The 19,607-nt window shown below is 57.8% G+C and overlaps 3 protein-coding genes across 18 annotated transcripts in view; 2 read left to right on the top strand and 1 right to left on the bottom strand.

Moving 5' to 3' along the window:
• Positions 1-10,066, top strand: part of MINK1 (misshapen like kinase 1) — a 55,029-nt gene extending 44,963 nt beyond the window's left edge. The window contains exons 13-34 of one of the 14 annotated variants that reach the window (XM_082443777.1): positions 1,921-2,034; positions 2,528-2,614; positions 2,823-3,008; positions 3,204-3,377; positions 3,688-3,948; positions 4,394-4,479; positions 4,637-4,747; positions 4,893-5,005; positions 5,147-5,235; positions 5,465-5,488; positions 5,594-5,757; positions 6,146-6,251; positions 6,335-6,472; positions 6,664-6,772; positions 7,100-7,267; positions 7,374-7,517; positions 7,721-7,855; positions 8,044-8,144; positions 8,227-8,376; positions 8,462-8,621; positions 8,711-8,850; positions 9,214-10,066. In XM_082443777.1, coding sequence (XP_082299903.1) covers positions 1,921-2,034; positions 2,528-2,614; positions 2,823-3,008; positions 3,204-3,377; positions 3,688-3,948; positions 4,394-4,479; positions 4,637-4,747; positions 4,893-5,005; positions 5,147-5,235; positions 5,465-5,488; positions 5,594-5,757; positions 6,146-6,251; positions 6,335-6,472; positions 6,664-6,772; positions 7,100-7,267; positions 7,374-7,517; positions 7,721-7,855; positions 8,044-8,144; positions 8,227-8,376; positions 8,462-8,621; positions 8,711-8,850; positions 9,214-9,297 — 2,844 coding nt within the window. In that variant the 3' untranslated portion in view covers positions 9,298-10,066. Of the gene's footprint in view, positions 1-1,917; positions 2,035-2,527; positions 2,615-2,822; positions 3,009-3,203; positions 3,378-3,687; positions 3,949-4,393; positions 4,480-4,636; positions 4,748-4,892; positions 5,006-5,146; positions 5,236-5,464; positions 5,489-5,593; positions 5,758-6,145; positions 6,252-6,334; positions 6,473-6,663; positions 6,773-7,099; positions 7,268-7,373; positions 7,518-7,720; positions 7,856-8,043; positions 8,145-8,226; positions 8,377-8,461; positions 8,622-8,710; positions 8,851-9,213 lie in introns of all 14 variants that reach the window. The other 13 variants (XM_082443779.1, XM_082443776.1, XM_082443770.1 and 10 more) reach the window with 13 other exon arrangements.
• A 546-nt stretch (positions 10,067-10,612) lies between these two features.
• CHRNE (cholinergic receptor nicotinic epsilon subunit) lies at positions 10,613-15,737 on the bottom strand. Of its 3 annotated transcripts, none has more exons than XM_082443888.1 (13): positions 15,674-15,737; positions 15,181-15,291; positions 14,777-14,919; positions 14,614-14,658; positions 14,393-14,502; positions 14,041-14,262; positions 13,689-13,789; positions 13,109-13,309; positions 12,917-13,031; positions 11,501-11,615; positions 11,202-11,388; positions 11,006-11,112; positions 10,613-10,890 (listed from the first exon to the last, which is right to left on the bottom strand). In XM_082443888.1, the coding sequence occupies exons 2-13, from the start codon at positions 15,224-15,226 to the stop codon at positions 10,741-10,743; spliced, it is 1,542 nt and encodes a 513-aa protein (XP_082300014.1). In that variant the 5' UTR covers positions 15,227-15,291; positions 15,674-15,737; the 3' UTR covers positions 10,613-10,740. The 3 variants fall into 3 exon arrangements, with proteins under 3 accessions (XP_082300014.1, XP_082300015.1, XP_082300016.1); XM_082443889.1 differs by having other exon boundaries at positions 14,107-14,262; positions 15,674-15,735; XM_082443890.1 differs by lacking the exon at positions 14,041-14,262 and having other exon boundaries at positions 15,674-15,732.
• LOC309651202 (uncharacterized protein C17orf107) lies at positions 11,667-12,910 on the top strand (the record flags this gene model as incomplete). Its single annotated transcript, XM_082443640.1, is given in 5 exon segments — positions 11,667-12,089; positions 12,093-12,203; positions 12,303-12,572; positions 12,652-12,723; positions 12,725-12,910. Coding segments are annotated over 5 exon segments (1,062 nt in total), but the record flags the coding sequence as incomplete, so codon positions are not given.
• Positions 15,738-19,607: the final 3,870 nt, after the last annotated feature.

Here is a 19,607-nt window from a genome sequence, read left to right as displayed (position 1 = left end):
TGGTCCCCCTGGGCAGCAGGGAAAAGGGAGTGAGTGGGGCCTTCCCAGCCTCTTGCTCTCAGATTTGTATAGAAGGGCTCTGTCCTCTGTTAGGCGTACCCGCCAGCCTTATGTGGGTGGTTGTGCCATCAGCGTCCCTTCAGAGCAGAGATTTTTCTGAAAAGCCACACTGTCCCCCCTCCTTGTTTCTGCACGTAAACCTCCACTCCGGGTTTGTCTGCTCCTTTACCTTCAGTCCAGGGGAGCTGGGGGTCTGTGTACGAACACTTCAGTGCCCTGGGCATCGATCTCTCCAGCAGCTGCCCCCTTTGAACATGAAGAAGATCCTTCTAAAGACCCTCCTTTTACTTTTGGTTTTTTGGGCTTAGATTTGCTTTGTACAGGCTTGTCAATCGCACTAATTGGAGGTGGGTGGGAGAAATTCATTTTAATTTGTAGAGAATCTTATTTATTTTTGAGAATCTCATTTTTAAATAGGGGCAGTTTTTTAAATCACCAACTTAAGAAATACTTAGTATCTGTATGCATATATATTTAAATGTATTTATTTTGGACAGGGCATGGTGGGGAAGAAGAGGTGTATAGATTGGTTAAAATTTTGCCTTAAATGATGGGTTTTTTGTTGAAACAATTACATGATTCCAAAGTTCATGGAGAGCTGAACTTAATTTAAAAGTTATCTAAGCAATAGGAGATAGATGGAAGCATCCACACTGCCCATGTACTACTCCCCAAAGTGGGCCCCTATCTTTGTTGAAAAAAAGAATGATTTGCAGAAAACCTAGTAAAAATTCTTCTTAATAAATACTTTATTCAGGTAGCAGAGTAACCAAAAATTGTGTCTACCAAGATGTTTCCTGAAGCAGGCCTGCTGGATCCTTAGGGCTTGTGGTCTTTCTTTCTTTCCTTTCTTCCTTTCCCTTCCCTTCCCTTCCCTTCCCTCCCTCCCTTTCTTTCTTTTTCTTTCTTTCTCTCTCTTTCTTTCTTTCTTTCTTTTTCTTTCTTTCCCTTTCCTTTCTTTCTTTCTTTTTTTCTTTCTTTCTCTCTCTTTCTTTCTTTCTTTTTCTTTCTTTCCCTTTCCTTTCTTTCTTTCTTTCTCTTTCTTTCTTTCTTTTTCTTTCTTTCCCTTTCCTTTCTTTCTTTCTTTTTTTCTTTCTTTCTCTCTCTTTCTTTCTTTCTTTTTCTTTCTTTCCCTTTCCTTTCTTTCTTTCTCTTTCTTTCTTTCTTTTTCTTTCTTTCCCTTTCCTTTCCTTTCTTTCTTTCTCTTTCTTTCTTTCTTTCTTTCTTTTCTTTCCTTTCTTTCTTTCTTTTCTTTCTTTTTTTTAGCAGAAAGATTGTGAAAGTTATTAAGTGAATGTGACCTGGGCTAGTAGTGATGTAGCCCAGGTCACATTTCACTTAAGGATGCCGACCAGGTCCCTAAGTTGTTTCTCTGTGCATGGGCACCTGGTGCCCTCTGGTGGCTGAGGGCTAGCACTACGGCCCACTCCCTTTGGGCTTTTGGGCCGAGATTCGAGAGGCCAGGAGTGGGGCTGGGGGGCGGGGAGGTTGTTGTTGACTTTAGGTTCTGTTTGTTTGGTGGAGGAGTGGACAGGAGACAGTTTTATGCAGTTCGGCCCGCCCAAGGGCAGCAGTCAACCTCTCAGCGGCTGTAGTCCGAAGCCCACAGCCACCTTAGACAGAAGTTTCTCGCAAGCCAAGCCCCCGTGGGCTCTTATGTGAGGGTAGGTAGGTTTGTAGAAACAAGTTGAAGCCACGCTCTCTCACCTCCATCCCCAGTGAGATGGAGACCACCAGCCCGCACTGTCCAGTAGGGATCCGCTTTCCAGACGCGGGCTGGGGTGGGTCCGCCTTCTGGGGCTGCGCCATCCCGGTGTCTGGTGCAGCCCTTAAGGCCACACGTCTCTGCACCCACAGCAGCAGCGGCGGGAGCGGGAGCAGCGGAAGCTGCAGGAGAAGGAGCAGCAGCGGCGGCTGGAGGACATGCAGGCCCTGCGGCGGGAGGAGGAGCGGCGGCAGGCGGAGCGGGAGCAGGTACGGCGCCCCGCCCCCCGCGCACACCGGACACGCCCCTTCCCGGACACGCCCCTTCCCGCCGGGCCGCCCCTCCTGCTCCCGCTGCCTGCCTGCCCTGCTCCCCCGTCCCCTTCCTCCTTCTTCCCCTACCCCGAGATTCCTCCTATCTTTTCCAGCTTCACTCTTTCTCTCTGTTTTCTCCAACCCTTCAACCCCCCACCCTGGCTCCCTGCCCTCCTCCTGTCTCTGTGCCTTCATTCCCATCTCTTTGCCCCACCCCTGCCCCCTGCCCCCTGCCCCTTCCCTCATGGGGCCTGCACCCCGGCTTCCTCCTCATTCCCTGCCCTCTGCGGGGCTCATCCCACCCCCACCCCGGCCTCTCTATTACTCTGTCCCGCCTCCTCCTCATCCTCACCCCACTGACCCCGTCCGCCAACTCCTCCGCCGCTGCCGCCGCCCCCCTCTGCCTCTCCCTCTGTCCCTGCCCTTTGCCCCCCACCCCGCCCCCCAGGAGTATATCCGTCACAGGCTAGAGGAGGAGCAGCGACAGCTCGAGATCCTTCAGCAACAGCTGCTCCAGGAACAGGCCCTACTGCTGGTAACGGGGTCCCCAGCTTTCTCGGGGAAGATGCGTACTCAGAGTGTCTCTGCTGGAATGGGATGGGAACCCTTCAGGGGAAGGGATTCACCCAAGCATCGAGGGAAGACATCGCCTCTCTAGGCAGTTGGAGAAAAGGAAGGGCATGCCTGCTCTAGCTTCCAGGGCCGCATCCTGCTGAGCCCTCTCTCCCTACCCTTGGGCCCAGGAATACAAGCGGAAGCAGCTGGAGGAGCAGCGGCAGTCGGAGCGCCTGCAGAGGCAGCTGCAGCAGGAGCACGCCTACCTCAAGTCCCTGCAGCAGCAGCAGCAAGTCCTGCCCGGGGACAGGAAGCCCCTGTACCATTACGGTCGGGGCATTAACCCTGCCGACAAACCGGCCTGGGCCCGAGAGGTACTCACTGCCTCCTTTGCTGCCTGAGACTCCCTCCGCCTGGGGCCTGATAGCTGCAAGCATGGTCCTTCCGCACAGGCGGGCGCTGGGCAGGGGAGAGGGGCACGCAGTGCAAGCGGAGGGCTGCAGAGGTCTGGACCTCGATTTTGAGAACAGGACAAAAGTTGTCCTGCTTGGCATCCTCTTGCATCACAGGTAGAAGAGAGAACGAGGATGAACAAGCAGCAGAACTCTCCCTTGGCCAAGACCAAGCCAGGCAGCACAGGGCCTGAGCCCCCTGTCCCCCAGGCCTCCCCTGGGCCCCCAGGACCCCTTTCCCAAACTCCTCCTATGCAGAGGCCGGTGGAGCCCCAGGAGGGACCACACAAGGTGAGTCTCTCCCTGTTCCTGTCTTAGCACGCAGACGCAGGGGGCCTCATGCAGCACAGCTACATCTCGTGTACACACATGCACACGCCCTTAGCCAGGGATCACAGATCTCAGGATATGAGGGCAGAGACAGGCGGCTGCACACTTCTGTTTCTGTGTCTTACCTGTTCTTGGGCTCTAGGAGCCCCTTTCAATGGGTAATTGGAAGCCAGAGGCTTGACTTGCCCCTTCCTCCCAGCCCAGGCCCCAGCTCCCAGGTGGGGACGTGCCACAGAGCAGGCAGCCCACCCTCCCTGGTCTCTCCCCGCAGAGCCTGGTGGCACACCGGGTCCCACTGAAGCCATATGCAGCGCCTGTACCCCGATCCCAGTCCCTGCAGGACCAGCCCACCCGAAACCTGGCTGCCTTCCCAGCCTCACACGACCCCGACCCCGCCGTGCCCGCACCCACTGCCACGCCTAGTGCCCGAGGAGCCGTCATCCGCCAGAACTCAGACCCCACTTCCGAAGGGCCTGGCCCCAGCCCGAACCCCCCAGCCTGGGTCCGGCCTGATAATGAGGCCCCTCCCAAGGTAAGGACAGCCCTGCTGAGCCGGAAAAGGGCAGAGAAATAGTAAGGGAGGGGAACGGAGGTCGAGTGGGCAGCAGGCGAGGTGGACATGAGTTCGGGGTTGGAAGGGAACACAAGGGTGAAGCGTCTAGCATGGCGCGTCCTGCAGGTGTTACCCTAATGTCTGGTGGGCGGGCCGCCACCCAAGTGTGTCCCGGTGATTCCATGGTGTGTGTGGGAGTGGAAGAGTGCCCAGGGTGTTTGGGGAGCACCAGGGGCCAGACTTTCTGGGTCAGATCCCAGCTCTGCTGTTTCCCAGCTTCGTGACTTCAGACAAATCCATTAGCTTCCCCGATCTCAGTCTGCTTCTCCATAAAGGTGGGGAGAGCCCCTTCCACGGTCTCCATGAGGACAAGTGTCCGCCAGGCGCCCAGCACAGAGCACTGACTCCTTTCTTCTGTCCTCAGGTGCCTCAGAGGACCTCATCTATCGCCACTGCCCTTAACACCAGTGGGGCTGGAGGGTCCCGGCCAGCCCAGGCTGTCCGTGCCAGGTAACCCCTGGGTGTGGGCGGGCGGCAGCCCAGGGAGCGGCGTGGGGGGCGGAGGGGAGTTTGCCAGGTTACCCGCCTAGGGGTGGGCAAGCCCTGACCCAGTCACCTCAGCCCCCTCCCTGCCCCCGCCCCCGGCACCCCTGTGCTCCCTCCACAGACCTCGCAGCAACTCCGCCTGGCAAATCTATCTGCAAAGGCGGGCAGAGCGGGGCAACCCCAAGCCTCCAGGGCCCCCCGCTCAGCCCCCTGGCCCGCCCAACGCTTGTAGGTAATGGAGTTGTCCCCCCACTACTCACTCCCACCCTCACTTCTGCCACCTGCTTCCCCCTGGTGACGGCTCGCTCTGCGGTGCAGCTCAGCATCCCCAGGCGGGGACATCCGTCTCCCTGACCCTGCCTCTGCCCCTCCCACAGTAACCCTGACCTCAGGAGGAGTGACCCTGGCTGGGAGCGCTCGGACAGCGTCCTCCCCGCCTCTCATGGGCGCCTCCCCCAGGCTGGCTCACTGGAGCGGAACCGGGTGGGAGGTATGTGAGCCGGGCGTCACGGCAGTCTCCGTCGGGGTGGACCCTGCCTTTGGCTGCTCTCGACTGGCGGGGGGCTGGGCTCGAGGCCACCCCCTGTGCCGGTGTCAGTGACCTCCCTCCCCCCCACCCCGCCACCTCTAGCCTCCTCCAAACTGGACAGCTCCCCCGTGCTCTCCCCTGGGAACAAAGCCAAGCCCGATGACCACCGCTCGCGGCCAGGCCGGCCCGCAGTAAGTCATCGGGTGGCACCTCCGGCCCTGCCTTCTCCCGGTTTGGGGCTTTGGGGCCGATGTGGAGCCTCTTCAGCCCCAGGGAGCTGGGTTCCAGGGTCAGGGCTTTCATTAATCTGTGACTGAAAGGTCTGTGGGCTAACAGGGGAGCGCTTCTCAGTTACTAACCTTTCTTAACCTCTCTCCTGCCTCTTCCTGGCTGCCTTTCTTCCCCCACGGCCTCTCCCAGAGCTATAAGCGAGCCATTGGTGAGGTTAGTGAGCAGGGGCCTGCTGGCGGGAGCCCCTCCTGTTGCCCTGCCCTCCTCTGGCCTCCTTCGTACCACCGCCTCTCGCCTCACGCAGCTCCTCCCCTGCAGGATTTTGTATTGCTGAAAGAGCGGACCCTGGACGAGGCCCCCCGGCCTCCCAAGAAGGCCATGGACTACTCGTCATCCAGCGAGGAGGTGGAGAGCAGCGAGGACGACGAGGAGGAGAGCAACGGCGAACCGTCAGAGGGGAGCAGAGATACCCCTGGTGGCCGGTATGGGGTATCCTGGGGGCGGGGGAGTTGCAGCAAGCTTGAGGGAAAGTGGTTCTCTTTTCCCAGAGGAGGGTCCCCGGCTATCACTGCTGGTTAGTTCTTCCTCGCCTTCTCTAGAGAACGGGGTACAGGGCTGGGGGCTGGTGTCCCCAGCTCTCTCTCACTGTCCTGTCAGTTGGGGGGCCTCTTCAGGTGCCTCTGTGCGGCCAGCCCTCCCCGAGTGCTGGGCAGGGGGCAAGGGCCGCCGGGTGAGGGCTGAGTGCGTCGTGTTCCAACAGACACTGAAGGCACCAGTCCTCCGGCTCTTGTCTGCTCCCTGTGGCACTCGGGTGGCACTTGGGTGGCAGGCAGGGCCTGGAGGGCCTCCTGACCTTCCTCTCTCCCATAGCAGCGATGGAGACACAGACAGCGTCAGCACCATGGTGGTCCATGACGTGGAGGAGATAGCCGGGACCCAGACCCCTTATGGGGGTGGCACCATGGTGGTCCAGCGCGTGAGTGGGCCCCCCCGTTCTTCCCCAGCCTGCCATGCACCTCATTGGCCCCAGCACTGGCCCCCTTCTCTCTGTTCCTTTAGACCCCTGAAGAGGAGCGAAGCCTGCTGCATGCTGATAGCAACGGTTACACAAACCTGCCAGATGTGGTCCAACCCAGCCACTCGCCCACCGAGAGCAGCAAAGGTCAAAGCCCCCCCTTGAAGGATGGAGGCAGTGATGTAAGTCAGTGAAGGTGGCTCCACAGGGCGAGAAGAGATCACTGGCCGTGGGCAGGAGACCCAGGGGTGCTGGGGGCACTGCGGTCAGCAGGGTGGAGCCCCGGGGAGCTGGTTGGGCAGGGTACAACAGGAGGGGGAGGGCAAGGGCTGGGGTCTGGTGTGTCTGCCTCACTGCCGCCCCCACCCCGCAGTACCAGTCTCGTGGGCTGGTAAAGGCCCCTGGCAAGAGCTCGTTCACGATGTTTGTGGACCTGGGGATCTACCAGCCTGGAGGCAGTGGGGACACCATCCCCATCACAGGTGAGACGAGAGATCTGGAGATGGGCACGGGTGGGCCTCTGATGACTGGGCTTCACAAAGCGGTCACAGCCTCCCCTGTGGCCTGAACCTGCCCTGGCACCAAGGGGCCCCCTTGACCCAAGAGAAAAGATGCTCAGTGGTGGCCCAGGGACTCGCATGACAGAACGAGGACTGTGCCAGTCCTTCTGGCCCTGTTTAAACTCCTCCAGGTGCCTCCTCCGTTCTCCAGTCTTTCCCTTTCGTTCTGAGTATTCTGGGGTGTGGAGTAAAGAGAGACAGGGTGAGAGGGCTGCAGCCCACTGCCCGTTCCTCTCATCCTTCTGGCAGCCCTGGTGGGTGGAGAGGGCAGTCGGCTCGATCAGCTGCAGTATGACGTGAGGAAAGGCTCTGTGGTCAACGTGAACCCCACCAACACCCGGGCCCACAGCGAAACCCCCGAGATTCGGAAGTACAAGAAGCGGTTCAATTCCGAGATCCTCTGTGCGGCCCTTTGGGGTAAGCCAGGACCGGGAAGGAAAAGAGGGGCCTGGTGTGCCCCCGTGCTCCTGGTCAGGCGAGGGCCTGGCTCTGCCTCTGATCTGCCCAAGGGCTCCTATTGCAGGGGTCAACCTGCTGGTGGGCACGGAGAATGGGCTGATGTTGCTGGACCGAAGTGGGCAGGGCAAGGTGTATGGACTCATCGGGCGGCGACGCTTCCAGCAAATGGATGTGCTGGAGGGACTCAACCTGCTCATCACCATCTCAGGTGTGTGTGGAGGGCAGGGCCGGGAGGAGGGCTCAGCCCCTGGGCCCTCTGTCACCACCTTCAGTCTGGGAGGAGGGCAGCCGTGGTCCAGGAGCTGGAAGGTGGGGCCGCACTTTCTCACCCCTCGTGGTTCGCACACGAAGGACGGCGGGGAGGCAGAAGCTGGACCTCCGATGAGGGGTGTGTGTGTGTCTGTCCCTCAGGGAAAAGGAACAAACTGCGGGTATATTATTTGTCCTGGCTCCGGAACAAGATCCTGCACAATGACCCAGAAGTGGAGAAGAAGCAGGGCTGGACCACTGTGGGGGACATGGAGGGCTGCGGGCACTACCGTGTTGGTGAGGAGGTCACGACACAGTGGCTGGGGCACATTTGTTTATGAGAAGAGAAAGAAACAGGGGCCTGGGCTAAGAAAGCCTTGTAGCCAGAGATGGGGGGCACACAGTTGGGGGTATAGACAGACCTGTGGGAGGGGCTGCAGCCCAAGAAGGGAAGTTTCTGCATCCCTCTTCTTTCCTGCCCCCAGTGAAATATGAACGCATCAAATTCCTGGTCATTGCCCTGAAGAACTCTGTGGAGGTGTATGCTTGGGCCCCCAAACCTTACCACAAATTCATGGCTTTCAAGGTAACCCCAGCCTCAGCCCCCAACACTGTTCCGAGGTCTGGCTCCTCCACCCGCGTCCCCTGAGCTCTTCTGTCCTCCATAGTCCTTTGCTGACCTCCCACACCGCCCTCTGCTGGTGGACCTGACGGTAGAGGAGGGACAGAGGCTCAAGGTCATCTATGGCTCCAGCGCCGGCTTCCATGCTGTGGATGTCGACTCGGGGAACAGCTATGACATCTACATCCCTGTGCACGTAAGCTTGGCAGGGCTGCGGACAGACTGGGGCCACCAGTCTGTGCCCTAGACTCGGGGCCTCCAGCCCACCTTCTCCTCCCCAGATCCAGAGCCAGATCACGCCCCACGCCATCATCTTCCTCCCCAACACGGATGGCATGGAGATGCTGCTGTGCTACGAGGACGAGGGCGTCTATGTCAACACGTATGGACGGATCATTAAGGACGTGGTGCTGCAGTGGGGCGAGATGCCCACCTCTGTGGGTGAGTGAGGTGCCCGCCCTCCAAGCCTGTGTCCCCGACCAAGCTGGGCTGCAGCCCACTCACTGCCTCTCCACTCCCTTCCCCCCCAGCCTATATCTGCTCCAACCAGATCATGGGCTGGGGTGAGAAAGCCATTGAGATCCGCTCCGTGGAGACGGGCCACCTAGACGGGGTCTTCATGCACAAACGAGCCCAGAGGCTCAAGTTCCTGTGTGAGCGGAACGACAAGGTGGGAATGACAAGGGGCCCAGGCTCCTGCACTGGGTGGGCCCCCAGGACCTGGGCCCCTGGGCAGAGCTGGGGGAGGGGTGGTTCTGGGTCTTCCTGAAAGGAGGTCTCTAGGGAGCACACTGTGTGGTCACAGCTTGCCCTTCCCTCATGTTCCCTCTCTGAGAACTCTCCAGATTCCTTCACCCAGGAGGTCTGCCTGCTGCCCACTTCCCCAGGTGTTCCCGCCTTTCGGAGGGGATGGGGGGCACTCTGAGGGACTCCATTCTGCAGTTTCTCGCTCTCTCTTTTCCCTTCTCCCAGTTAATTGAGACGCTCCCCCCACCCCACATCCCTTGGTGACTTCTGCTCCTACCCCACCCAGGTGTTTTTTGCCTCAGTCCGCTCCGGGGGCAGCAGCCAAGTTTACTTCATGACCCTGAACCGTAACTGCATCATGAACTGGTGACGGGGCCCTGGACGGGGCTGTCCCACGTGGACCAGCTCTCCCCCCCAACACCCAGACTTCCCGGGCCGCCCTTCTTTTCCCTCCCTGGGCTTTGCTTTTACTGGTTTGATTCACTGGAGCCTGCTGGGAACGTGACCTCTGACCCTTGATGCTTTTGTGATCACGTGACCATCCTCTTCCCCAACATGTTCTCTCCCCAAAACTGTGCCTGTCCCAACTTCTGGGGAGAGGCACAGCTTCCCCTTACCAGGAATTGAGTGGGCCTAGCCCCACCCCCCCTTCTCCACTTAAGAGGAGAGTGCTTGGGGCTTGGACCCCATACCCCACTGCTGCTGACTCGGCAGGGCCCTGGGCCCCTTTATTTGCACGTCAGGGGAGCCGGCTCCCCCCTTGAATGTACCAGACCCTGGGGGGGGTCACTGGGCCCTAGGTTTTAGGGGGGTCACCAGCCACTCCAGGGGCAGGGACCATTTCCTCATTTTCTGAAAGCACTTTAATGATTCCCCTCCCCCCAAACCCCAGGGAATGGAGGGGGGACCCCGCCAGCCAAAACATTTACCCCTTTCCAACCCCTGTCTCTTCTAGCCTCTGCCCTTCCCTGGTGGAGGGAGGGAGCAGGGAGCTCTCACCCTCCATACCCCCTTGCTTGCATCTGTATATAGTGTGAGCAGCAAGTAGCCCCGGCCCCTCCCTGCCCCCACCACTCCTCAATGTAGTGGCCTTGGAGATCTCCGTTTGTTAATAAAGACAATTCAACCAGCTCCCACCATTTCAGGCCTTATGTTTTTCTGTTTTCTCTCAGCATCCTAGGTACTAGCCAGGGCCCACCAGCATTGCTGGGATGGAGGGGGCAGGGTGGGGTGGAATCTGCAGTGAGTGAGCCTTGGTGGAGAGGGGGTGGTTGGGCACTGCTGGGCCAAGAAAACCTAGAGGAAACTGAGGGAGGGCCGGGGCATCCTCAGCCTTAAACGTGTGGGGCCCTGCACAGGGGCCATTTGGTTTCCACCCACTCCAGCCTGGCCAGGCCATGAAGGCACCTGGCTCTAGCCTCTGTATATGCAAGTCCTGCATGGGGCGGGGGGGGGTCTCTCCTGTTTGGCAACAAATGGATAAAGATCTTTTAGAGGCTCACAGGGCTAGAGGGTCACATGGGGCTGGGGTCCAGGAAAAACTGGGAGGTCAGGAAGACTGAATTGAGGTTGGTTCTTGCCTTCTGGAGGGTTGACATGCAACAGCCTGCCTGAACCATCTGCCAGCTCCTTCTGATGTCTGCCTGGTGGTCAGACCTACACACGTGTGCACATACGACTCTGGCGAAGCTAAATACAGATTTATCATTGGCAGTACGAAAGGATCATAATAAAGCAATGGGAGCAACTTGTTTTTCAGATTTCCTCCTGGAGATGGATGGGAACGTTTGTCACCATGGCTGCAGGCTCATGCCTACATACAGGGCGGGTAGGGCAGTTCGGGCACTTGGTTGAAGTAGGCCCCAAGGAAGATGAGGCTGGAGCCGATAAGGAAGAGCACCAGAGCGGCCCAGAAGCAGATGTTGTCAAGGGCCTTCCCCATGCGCACCCAGTCAGACACCTCCTGGGGAAGGGGCAGGCAAAGTTGAGTCCCTAAAAGCTGCAGGAGCCTGCTACGAATCAGGGAGAGCGGAGACCCCCAGCAACTCCCCACCTAGCCTCTCCGGCTCCTGCCCCACCTTGCCGGTGGCCTCCTGGTCTCGCGTGCTCTCGGCCACGAAGTTCACGGCATCCACACAGCAGCGGATCTCGGGGGCGGCGGCGCCCAGGCTCTGGCAGAGGGCAGCTGGTGGGAGCGACCCCGAGGGGTGGGGGGTGATTAGGAGCCTCTCCCGCTGCAGGCACCCCCGTTGGCCCGCTCGGGCCACTGCTCACCAGTCCAGGTCCCGTGCCGGTGCCTCTGCCCCTCAAACATGAGCTCGCTCCGCGGCTTTTTCAGTATCAGCTCCTCCGCGCGGAGCAGTAGGCCCAAGGACGACGCCCGCCTTGGGGGCGAGGCGGCCCGGGGGACCTCGGGGGGTGCGCCCGAGCCCAGGAGTTGGGGCAGCAGCTCCAGTAAGACCTGGGGGCGGGCGGGCGGCCGGGTTGGGGCGGCGGGGAGGTTAGCTCGAAGCCCCGCCTCCCGGCCGGAGACACCCCCCCCCCCCCCCCCCCCCCCGCCAAACGGTGCTTACGTGGCGCAGCCGCGGGGACATGGCGTGAGTGGTGGGCGTCCGACAAGACACGTTGAGCACGATAACGCAATTCATGACAATTAGTGTGGCAACCACCATGACGAAAATGAGGTACCTGAGGAGCCCAGAGTTCGTGACGTCGCAGCCTCCCCACTTCTCCTGAGCCACAGAGGGGGCCACTTGTCCTCTGACCTCACAAACGCACCTCTCCGCAAGGGGTGGAGTTACGCCCCTTAGCTGCTCCTCCTCTGCGGGGCCAGACGCGTCCCCTCCGCCCTTCTCCCCCCTCGCACCGCCGGTGGCAACCATAAAGGGGACCCCCAGCTCCCTGGAAACCCTGCTGTGGGTCTACCACTTCCACAGCTCCACGGAGGTGCGCCTACGCCAATACCCACCCTCCACCCCCAAGGGTGGCACCTCGAAACGCTCTGGAAAGGTTTCCAGCGTCTCCCCCATTACCTCTGCCCTAGGACCTGATGACCCCACAGTCCCTGTGCTTTTCCAGGTGGCCCTCCAGCCCCCGCTTCTATCTTCCCCGGAACTTGTGGCCGCAGCCCATGAATATATGGAGCAGCGGTTCAGAGAGCCTTAGTCCCTGGAGCCGCGAGAGCCAGAGAAGCCGCCCTCCCCGAAGCCCACCCTGGGGCTGGTGCTAAGAGAAGCCGCGGCCAGCGTAGTGAACTTCGGGGCCACCTTGTTAGAGGTGGGGTGCCGGGGGTGCTGAGGAGGGGCGGGGAAGGGGGATGGAGCGGCAGGAGCAGGGACCTCTGCACCCCCGCCAACTCCTGTACCCCCGCTGCAGATCTCAGCCCTGTGGGTGCAGCAGGAGGTGCGGCGACTAGACGGCGACCCTGGCCCGGCCCCAGACGCCGGGGATCCGGGTGGAGCCCTGGCCCTGGTAGCCCAGGCCGCGGGGCAGGGGGCTCGGCAAGCGGGGTCTACGGCAGGCACGAGCGCCCGGCTTCTGGTCCAGGGGGCGCGGCTATGCCCGTGTGGACGAGGTCTGCAGGGATCCGCCTCATTCCTGCAACAGTGGCGACGCCAGCTGGGCCTTGGAACCCCCGGGGAGCTGGTGAGTTGAAGATGAGGGGAGAGGTGGGGGCCAGAGGCGGCGGGGCTGGGTGGGCACTAAGCCGGCCCACCCCCAACAGAGATACTCCGGAGACCTCCAGGTGGCGTCCAGCAGCAGTACGGAGTACGAGGGACCGGAGAAGCTACCACCATCCCAGCCCGACCCCGCGTCCAAATAAAGCCCAGGCGGCGATGAGACAGCTGAGGCTTCTCCGAGTCATTAGGTTTTGGCCCTGCCCGTCCCTCCCCAACGAGCCCCTTGGCTCCACCCCATGCTCGCCTGGCTCCGCCCTTCACACTGGCCACGCCCCACGTAGGCACCACCGGGATCCACTCTGCCCCCACCTGCCCAGCAGCGGCACGCTCAGAGATGTCTCTGGGATTTTCTGGGCAATTAGGAACAAGAAGACGGTCTGGGCGAGCAGGACGTTGATGGAGACGGTGCATTTCTGGCCGCCGGCTGGAGGGAGTGCCTGGTGAGAGCAGGCCCCGCCCCCCAGGAGGGAGCCCGGGTTTGGGGTCTGGGCGACTCTATACCCTGTGCCGGCAGGAAATAGGCGAGCAGCACTAGGCCCGAGATGAGCACGCAAGGCACGATGATGTTAATAACGTAGAAGAGGGGCTTCCGGCGAATGATGAGCGTGTAGATGACTTCAGTGTCCCCTGGACCATCAGCAGAGCCACCGTCGTGGCGGCGGATCACCCCGGGGCAGAAGTTGATGGCCCACTCACCGTTCTCTGCAGGACGGGAGGTGCGGTCAGCTGGCTCTCGGGGGTGGTACGCGCTGCTCTGCTCTCCGTCCCCTATCTGACCGCGGGGGGCCTGCAACTCCAGGCGAGGAGAGGATGCAGACCGTCTGGACAAGGGTGGGTGGGGCAGGTGGTCTGGATTGCTTGGGCTGGTCAGAAAGGGGCATTCCCAGAGAGGTTAGGGAACCACCACAAGCGAGGAAGCTGGACTAGTCCGACGATCAAGAATGATTTCAGGAAAGGGTCAAGTTAAAGCAGGGTTGCCACAGTCAATCCCAGCATCGATGGCTTGGGGCAGCTCCACTCTGCAAGTCCCCTCTCTGGACCCTTCTAGAAGCGAGTTTTTTGGAGCAGGAGGGGGCCTCACCAGTATAGGCCTCAGCGTCGATATCTATATTGCTGATGGTGTCGCCATCGTCGTCCACAGCAAAGACGAGCTCCACCTCTTCTGCACTGTACGTCTGCGAGCTGCGGAGCCAGAGCCCGGACCCCCCACCCCAGAGGCTGGGACTCGGGCCTCAGCCTCAGGCCCCGTCCTGGAAGCAGGGATCTGGCAGGGGAATTAAGCTCCACCCGGCAACCCAGGCCTCACTTCCACACCTGGGTTTCTACAACTACTTCTAACCCGCTAGGGCGGCCTTACCCCATTCGAATGTCTAGCTCCACCTCCAGCACAAAGCCCCACCCCGGATTAGAAGTCCCCCCCCCAACACACACACCTGGCCCCACCCCCTGCCCCCACCCCCTGCCCCCGTAATTCCACAAAGGTCCGGGCTGCTTCCCACCGGAAAACAAGCGAGCAGTTCTGCCAGTCGAAAGGGAAGTAGGTGACCTCCACGGCGCAGATACTGCGGTAGATGGCTGGGGGCAGCCAGCTCACGTAGCCGCCCTCCGAGACCAGCACGTTGGCTTCATAGGCCACACCGAACTGGCCGTCGATACTGTGGGCTCCGGGAAACCGAGGGTTTGCGCAGATCTGTGGCCCCCTCTCCCTCCAAGCAACCTGCCCCAACCAGGTCCAGCCCAGCCCCCCGGGCCTCGGCTTCCCCTCCAGTCTGGCCCCGTCCTCACTTGTTTTCCAGCACAATCTCTGGCAGCCATACGAGTTCTGAAGGGACCCGCAGGGTTTCTATGCCCCCAAAATCGCCCTTGCTGTAGTTGAGTCGGTAATCATGCCAGTCCTAGGGGTGGGGGAGGGGGACGGAAGGACGTGTGCCTTGGTGCCCAAGAGGAGTTTGGGAGAAAAGGGTCCCCTGGACAAGACCTCACACTGTTCCCCAGACTCCACTCACGATTCCAATCCAGACGTTGGTGGTGAGGGTCTCCTCTTTCTCATTCTGCAGATGGGAGATAGGATGATGGAAGCCAGCTTTAGGATAGAGCTCAGCGGTTGGGACCAAAAGTGGGATTTTAGGCTCAGAGATGGCGCTTGGGGTGACGGTGGGGGTATCTTACCAGTGAGATGAGGTTGGTCAGGGTGACTTTGAGGGTGATGGTGACGGTGTCCCCAGGTTTCTGCACTGGCCGGCGTCCTGGGTCGTAGTTGTCGAAGAGGTGGTGGTAAAGACGCAGCTCCTCGTTCTTCCCTTCACCTCCGCCTGGGGATGGGGCCAAGCAGTGGGGTCACTGGAAATGGAGAGGCTAAGGAGCCTCTCCTCTCTGCCTCTGGATCTGCGTGGCTCTGCTTCTCTGTCTCTGTCTGAAGCTGTGTATTTTTCCGTGTCTGCCTCCCGAACCAGTGATGTGCCTGGGGACCAAATAGCGTGTCTCCGTCTACATCTTAGTCTGTCTTTGTCCTGTCCCTTTAAGTCAGTATCCCGTGTGTGTGTCCGACCACTTCCCCCGACCCTGGTCCATACCGAGGAGCTGCAAGAGGAGCAGGGCGCCGAGCAGAGCCCCTGCCATCCCACTGTCTGGTCCCCGGGGTTATTCTGAGCTTTGGCAGGCTCCGACGGGGGCAGGCCAGGGTGCTGTGAGTGGGGGGAGGGGGCTGTTAGTGGAGGAGGGTGTTAGTTCCGGGCTGGGTTAGGGACTGACACCTAATCCTCTTACTACCCCCTACGGCAGCCAGGGACATCTTGGCTTCTTCCAGAGGCAGCTGCCCCATCCTGAGTTCCCTGCCCTCACCCCATCCCAGCAGCCTTTGCCTGGGCTTCGGCTAGCTCCCCAGCCACAGACCCAATCCCCTCATGACTGGAACAGGCCTGATGCAGGTGGACAGGTCTTTTAAGAAACACCTGGAACCACAAGCCTGGCAGTGGGGGTGTGGAGGGCCCTGCTTTCCAATAATGCACTGGTGTCCTTTGAGTCAGCTGCCCTGTGCAGGTGACATCGCTTGCCGCCCATACTCACCACCACCCACAGCCCAGCCAAGGTCACACTAATGCAGTTTCTGCCGGCAGAGTTTGGCAAAAGCAGTGTCCATAAAATCTGGTAATGAGACAGGCGGTCACAGGGGGTTAGTCTGCAGTAACAAACTCCACCTGGCAAAGGAGAGGGTGCCACAGTACAGGGCCCACCTCCTCCTGCAACCCATCCCCATGTCTGCCCACTCTCAGCCGGTCGGGGGCGGGGCACTCACCGGAGACACCCGTTTCTCATCTCTCTGCTGCCTCCTTGTGGCCACATATGAAAGTACTGTCTTCCCCACCCCAAACACACACACACACACACACACACACACACACACACACACACACACACACACACACACACACACACACACACACACACACACACACACACACACACACACACACCTTTCAGTCTTTCCTAAGTCTCCTTGGACCACCTTAATCAATCACTGGAGATGCTTATTTAAAATTCAGTTTCGGGCTTCCTTGGTGGCGCAGTGGTTGAGAATCCGCCTGCCAATGCAGGGGACACGGGTTTGAGCTCTGGTCTGGGAAGATCCCACATGCCGCGGAGCGACTAGGCCCGTGAGCCACAACTACTGAGCCTGCGCGTCTGGAGCTTGTGCTCCACAACAAGAGGCCGCAATGGTGAGAGGCCCGCGCACCGCGATGAAGAGTGGCCCCCACTTGCCGCAACTAGAGAAAGCCCTTGCACAGAACGAAGACCCAACACAGCCATAAATAAATAAATAAATAAATAAATAAATAAATAAATAAATAAATAAAAATTCAGTTTCCTAGGCTCCATCCCCAAAGAATCCCAATTCAGTAAGATGGCAGAGATGGGGTGCCAGGAATCTGCTTTATTTAAGAAACTCCCCATATGTTTCCTTATGGGGTAGGAAGCACTTTTTCTGCCTTACACACTGCTTCCTCACACCGATCCAGCAAAGCAGTTACCATCGTCCAGAATGTATGAAAGAGGACTCCAGGTCAGGTCCAAGGTCACGTTACTGAGTCCAAGCTCCTACTGCTCACCTCATGACAGGCCAATAAATCAAGTGACAAGTTGTTGGGGCAAGGAATAGCAACTTTATTTGGAAAGCCAGCAGACCAAGAAGATGGTGGACTAGTGTCTCAATGAACCATCTTCCGTGAGTCAGAATTCAGGCTTCTTTTTTTTTTAAAATTAATTAATTAATTTATTTATTTATGGCTGTGTTGGGTCTTCGTTTCTGCGCGAGGGCTTCCTCTAGTTGCGGCAAGTGGGGGCCACTCCTCATCGCGGTGCGCGGGCCTCTCACTATCGCAGCCTCTCTTGTTGCGGAGCACAGGCTCCAGACCCGCAGGCTCAGCAATTGTGGCTCACGGGCCTAGTCACTCCGCAGCATGTGGGATCCTCCCAGACCAGGGCTCGAACCCGTGTCCCCTGCACCGGCAGGCCGACTCTCAACCACTGCGCCACCAGGGAAGCCCCAGGCTTCTTTTATGCTAAAAGGTGAGGAGGTAGTCCTGGTTCCTGCCAGACTCTGGAGGGGATATGTTAATTTCCTCCTTTCTGGACTTCCCTGGTGGCACAGTGGTTGGGAGTCCACCTGCCAATGCAGGGCACACGGGTTCAAGCTCCGGTCCGGGAAGATCCAACATGCCGCGGAGCAGCTAGGCCCGCGCGTCACAACTGCTGAAGCCCGCGCACCTGGAGCCCGTACTTCGCAACAAGAGAAGCCACTGCAGTGAGAGGCCCGTGCAGCGCAACGAAGAGTAGCCCCCACTCGCTGCAACTGGGGAAAGCCCGTGTGCAGCAACGAAGACCCAACACACAGCCAAGAAAAAAAAAAAATTTCTTCCTTCCTGCAGCCACTTACAGGTGGACCCTGTCAGGATGTTTCCCGTGAGCTAAACAAAGGTATTTTAGCTTAATGCTCATTACCTGGGAGGTAGGGTTCCCAGAGATGGGCCATTATGTATGATTTAAGCTTACAGGCAACATTCCTTTAGTAATTAATGTAATAGAACACAAAGGTTCTTCCCTATTACAATTCCCCACTGTCAATGATCCATTCCACAATCCTGTGGGAGAAAGGACAAAGCCCGCTCTACTTCCTGGTGAACAGGGGTGACAAAGAAGTGATTATGGAATGGAATTGATCAGCCTTGGACAGGGACTATTCCTTCAAATCTTTAGTCAGTTGTACAATCCCCTTTCCTTTTTTATCTACAACTGTTTGAACCTGATGAAACCCCTTAGCCCTTTGTTGTCTAATTTGCAATTTAATTTGGGGTATTGGTTCCAGTTCCCAATACTTATCTATTAATTAACTTTGTGCCAGAATTACACTAAATTCCTGTGCTATTTATTTGGACAAAATTAAACAAATAGGTTGACCCTTCTTCAGCTACAATGAAATTTTTTAAAGTACTGAGATTATAAAGAGCAACCTTAAGTCATCTAAGGGTTCACAAACCCATTACTCTCTAGGCGTCTCAGAAATTGGGTCATGGGCTTCCTTGGTGGCGCAGTGGTTGAGAATCTGCCTGCCAATGCAGGGGACACGGGTTCGAGCCCTGGTCTGGGAAGATCCCACATGCTGTGGAGCAACTAGGCCCGTGAGCCACAACTACTGAGCCTGTGCGTCTGGAGCCTGTGCTCCGCAACAAGAGAGGCCGCGATAGTGAGAGGCCCGCGCACCGCGATGAAGAGTGGCCCCCGCTTGCCACAACTAGAGAAAGCCCTTGCACAGAAACGAAGACCCAACACAGCCATAAATAAATAAATAAATAAATAAAATAAAGGAGTTCCTTTATAAAAAAATAAAAATAAAAAAAAAAATTGGGTCATTTTTTGATGACAGTGGTGCTGCTTTAATCCGAGTGTGATGATGAATCCACAGCTTTACCCCAGCTAACTTTACAGACAAGTGTGTGGTAAGTTAATACCATGTGTGGTCCTATTCACCTTGCAGTCAGCTGAAGTTCAGGCCCTGGTTCTCTCCAGGTTTTAAGGAAGACTCGGTCCCAGGTCAGAATGGATGTAAGGCTACATTAGTTGGGTAGGCAGACCTGCTGGAGGCAAACTCATGAACAGAGGTTAGTATAGTGCCCACAGTTTTAATATAATTGGCAACTGCTGGGTCTTTTAGAGCATTTGCAGATTCTCCTGCCTGGGCAGACACCTTGAATGGCCTACCGTACAGCATTTCAAAGGGGCTTAATTTAAGCCTGCTTCTGGGAGCCACTCTGATCCCAGAGTTGCAGGGCAACTGGCAAGGCCTTAACCCGAGTTAAATTAGTCTCTCGACATATTTTAGCAATGCTCCTTTTTAACGTGTCGTTCATTTCCTTGGTTTTTCCTGTCAATTGTGGTCTCCAGGATAAATATATTTTCCAATTAATTCGCAATGCTTTAATCCAAATTGGGGGATTATTTCCTTAAGGAGGGCTTTAAACACTCCTGAGGCTTTTTCTGTCCAGGTGGGCTATGCTTCCGCCCGTCGTGACAAGGTGTCCGCGCGTACTAGCAGGTTATCTGAAATTTCCTGCAGCTCGAGGAGTTGAGTAAAGTCTATTTGCCAGGCTCCTCTGTGCTGAGTCCCCATGTGGGGAGGTCTGAAACCCCACTCTTTGGCCCTTCTTTGTCCTTTTCTACACAGGAGATCTTGCCCCAAAAGACGGACTGGATACTCTGGTGTCTATAAGAAACTATTTCAGGGTAAGGTTCCCTAGTTGGCATTCTAAAGGTTGTTAAGAATGAGCAATTTTGTACCCCTCCAAGGACTCCTGTGACTGGGATGGATTGAAATGTTTTCTGTGCCACCTTGGTGTTTACCACAGAGTATGTTGCACCTGTAACAGAAAGTTAATCAGCTCATTCCCCACTGTCAATTTTACCTGGGGCTCCTGTGGGGAAATTGGAATTGGGCACCTCAAGTCCA

This window comes from Balaenoptera physalus (genome assembly GCF_965194825.1).
Source record: "Balaenoptera physalus genome assembly, chromosome: 20".
Classification (NCBI taxonomy): domain Eukaryota; kingdom Metazoa; phylum Chordata; class Mammalia; order Artiodactyla; family Balaenopteridae; genus Balaenoptera; species Balaenoptera physalus.
This window is presented reverse-complemented; position numbering and strand designations above follow the sequence as displayed.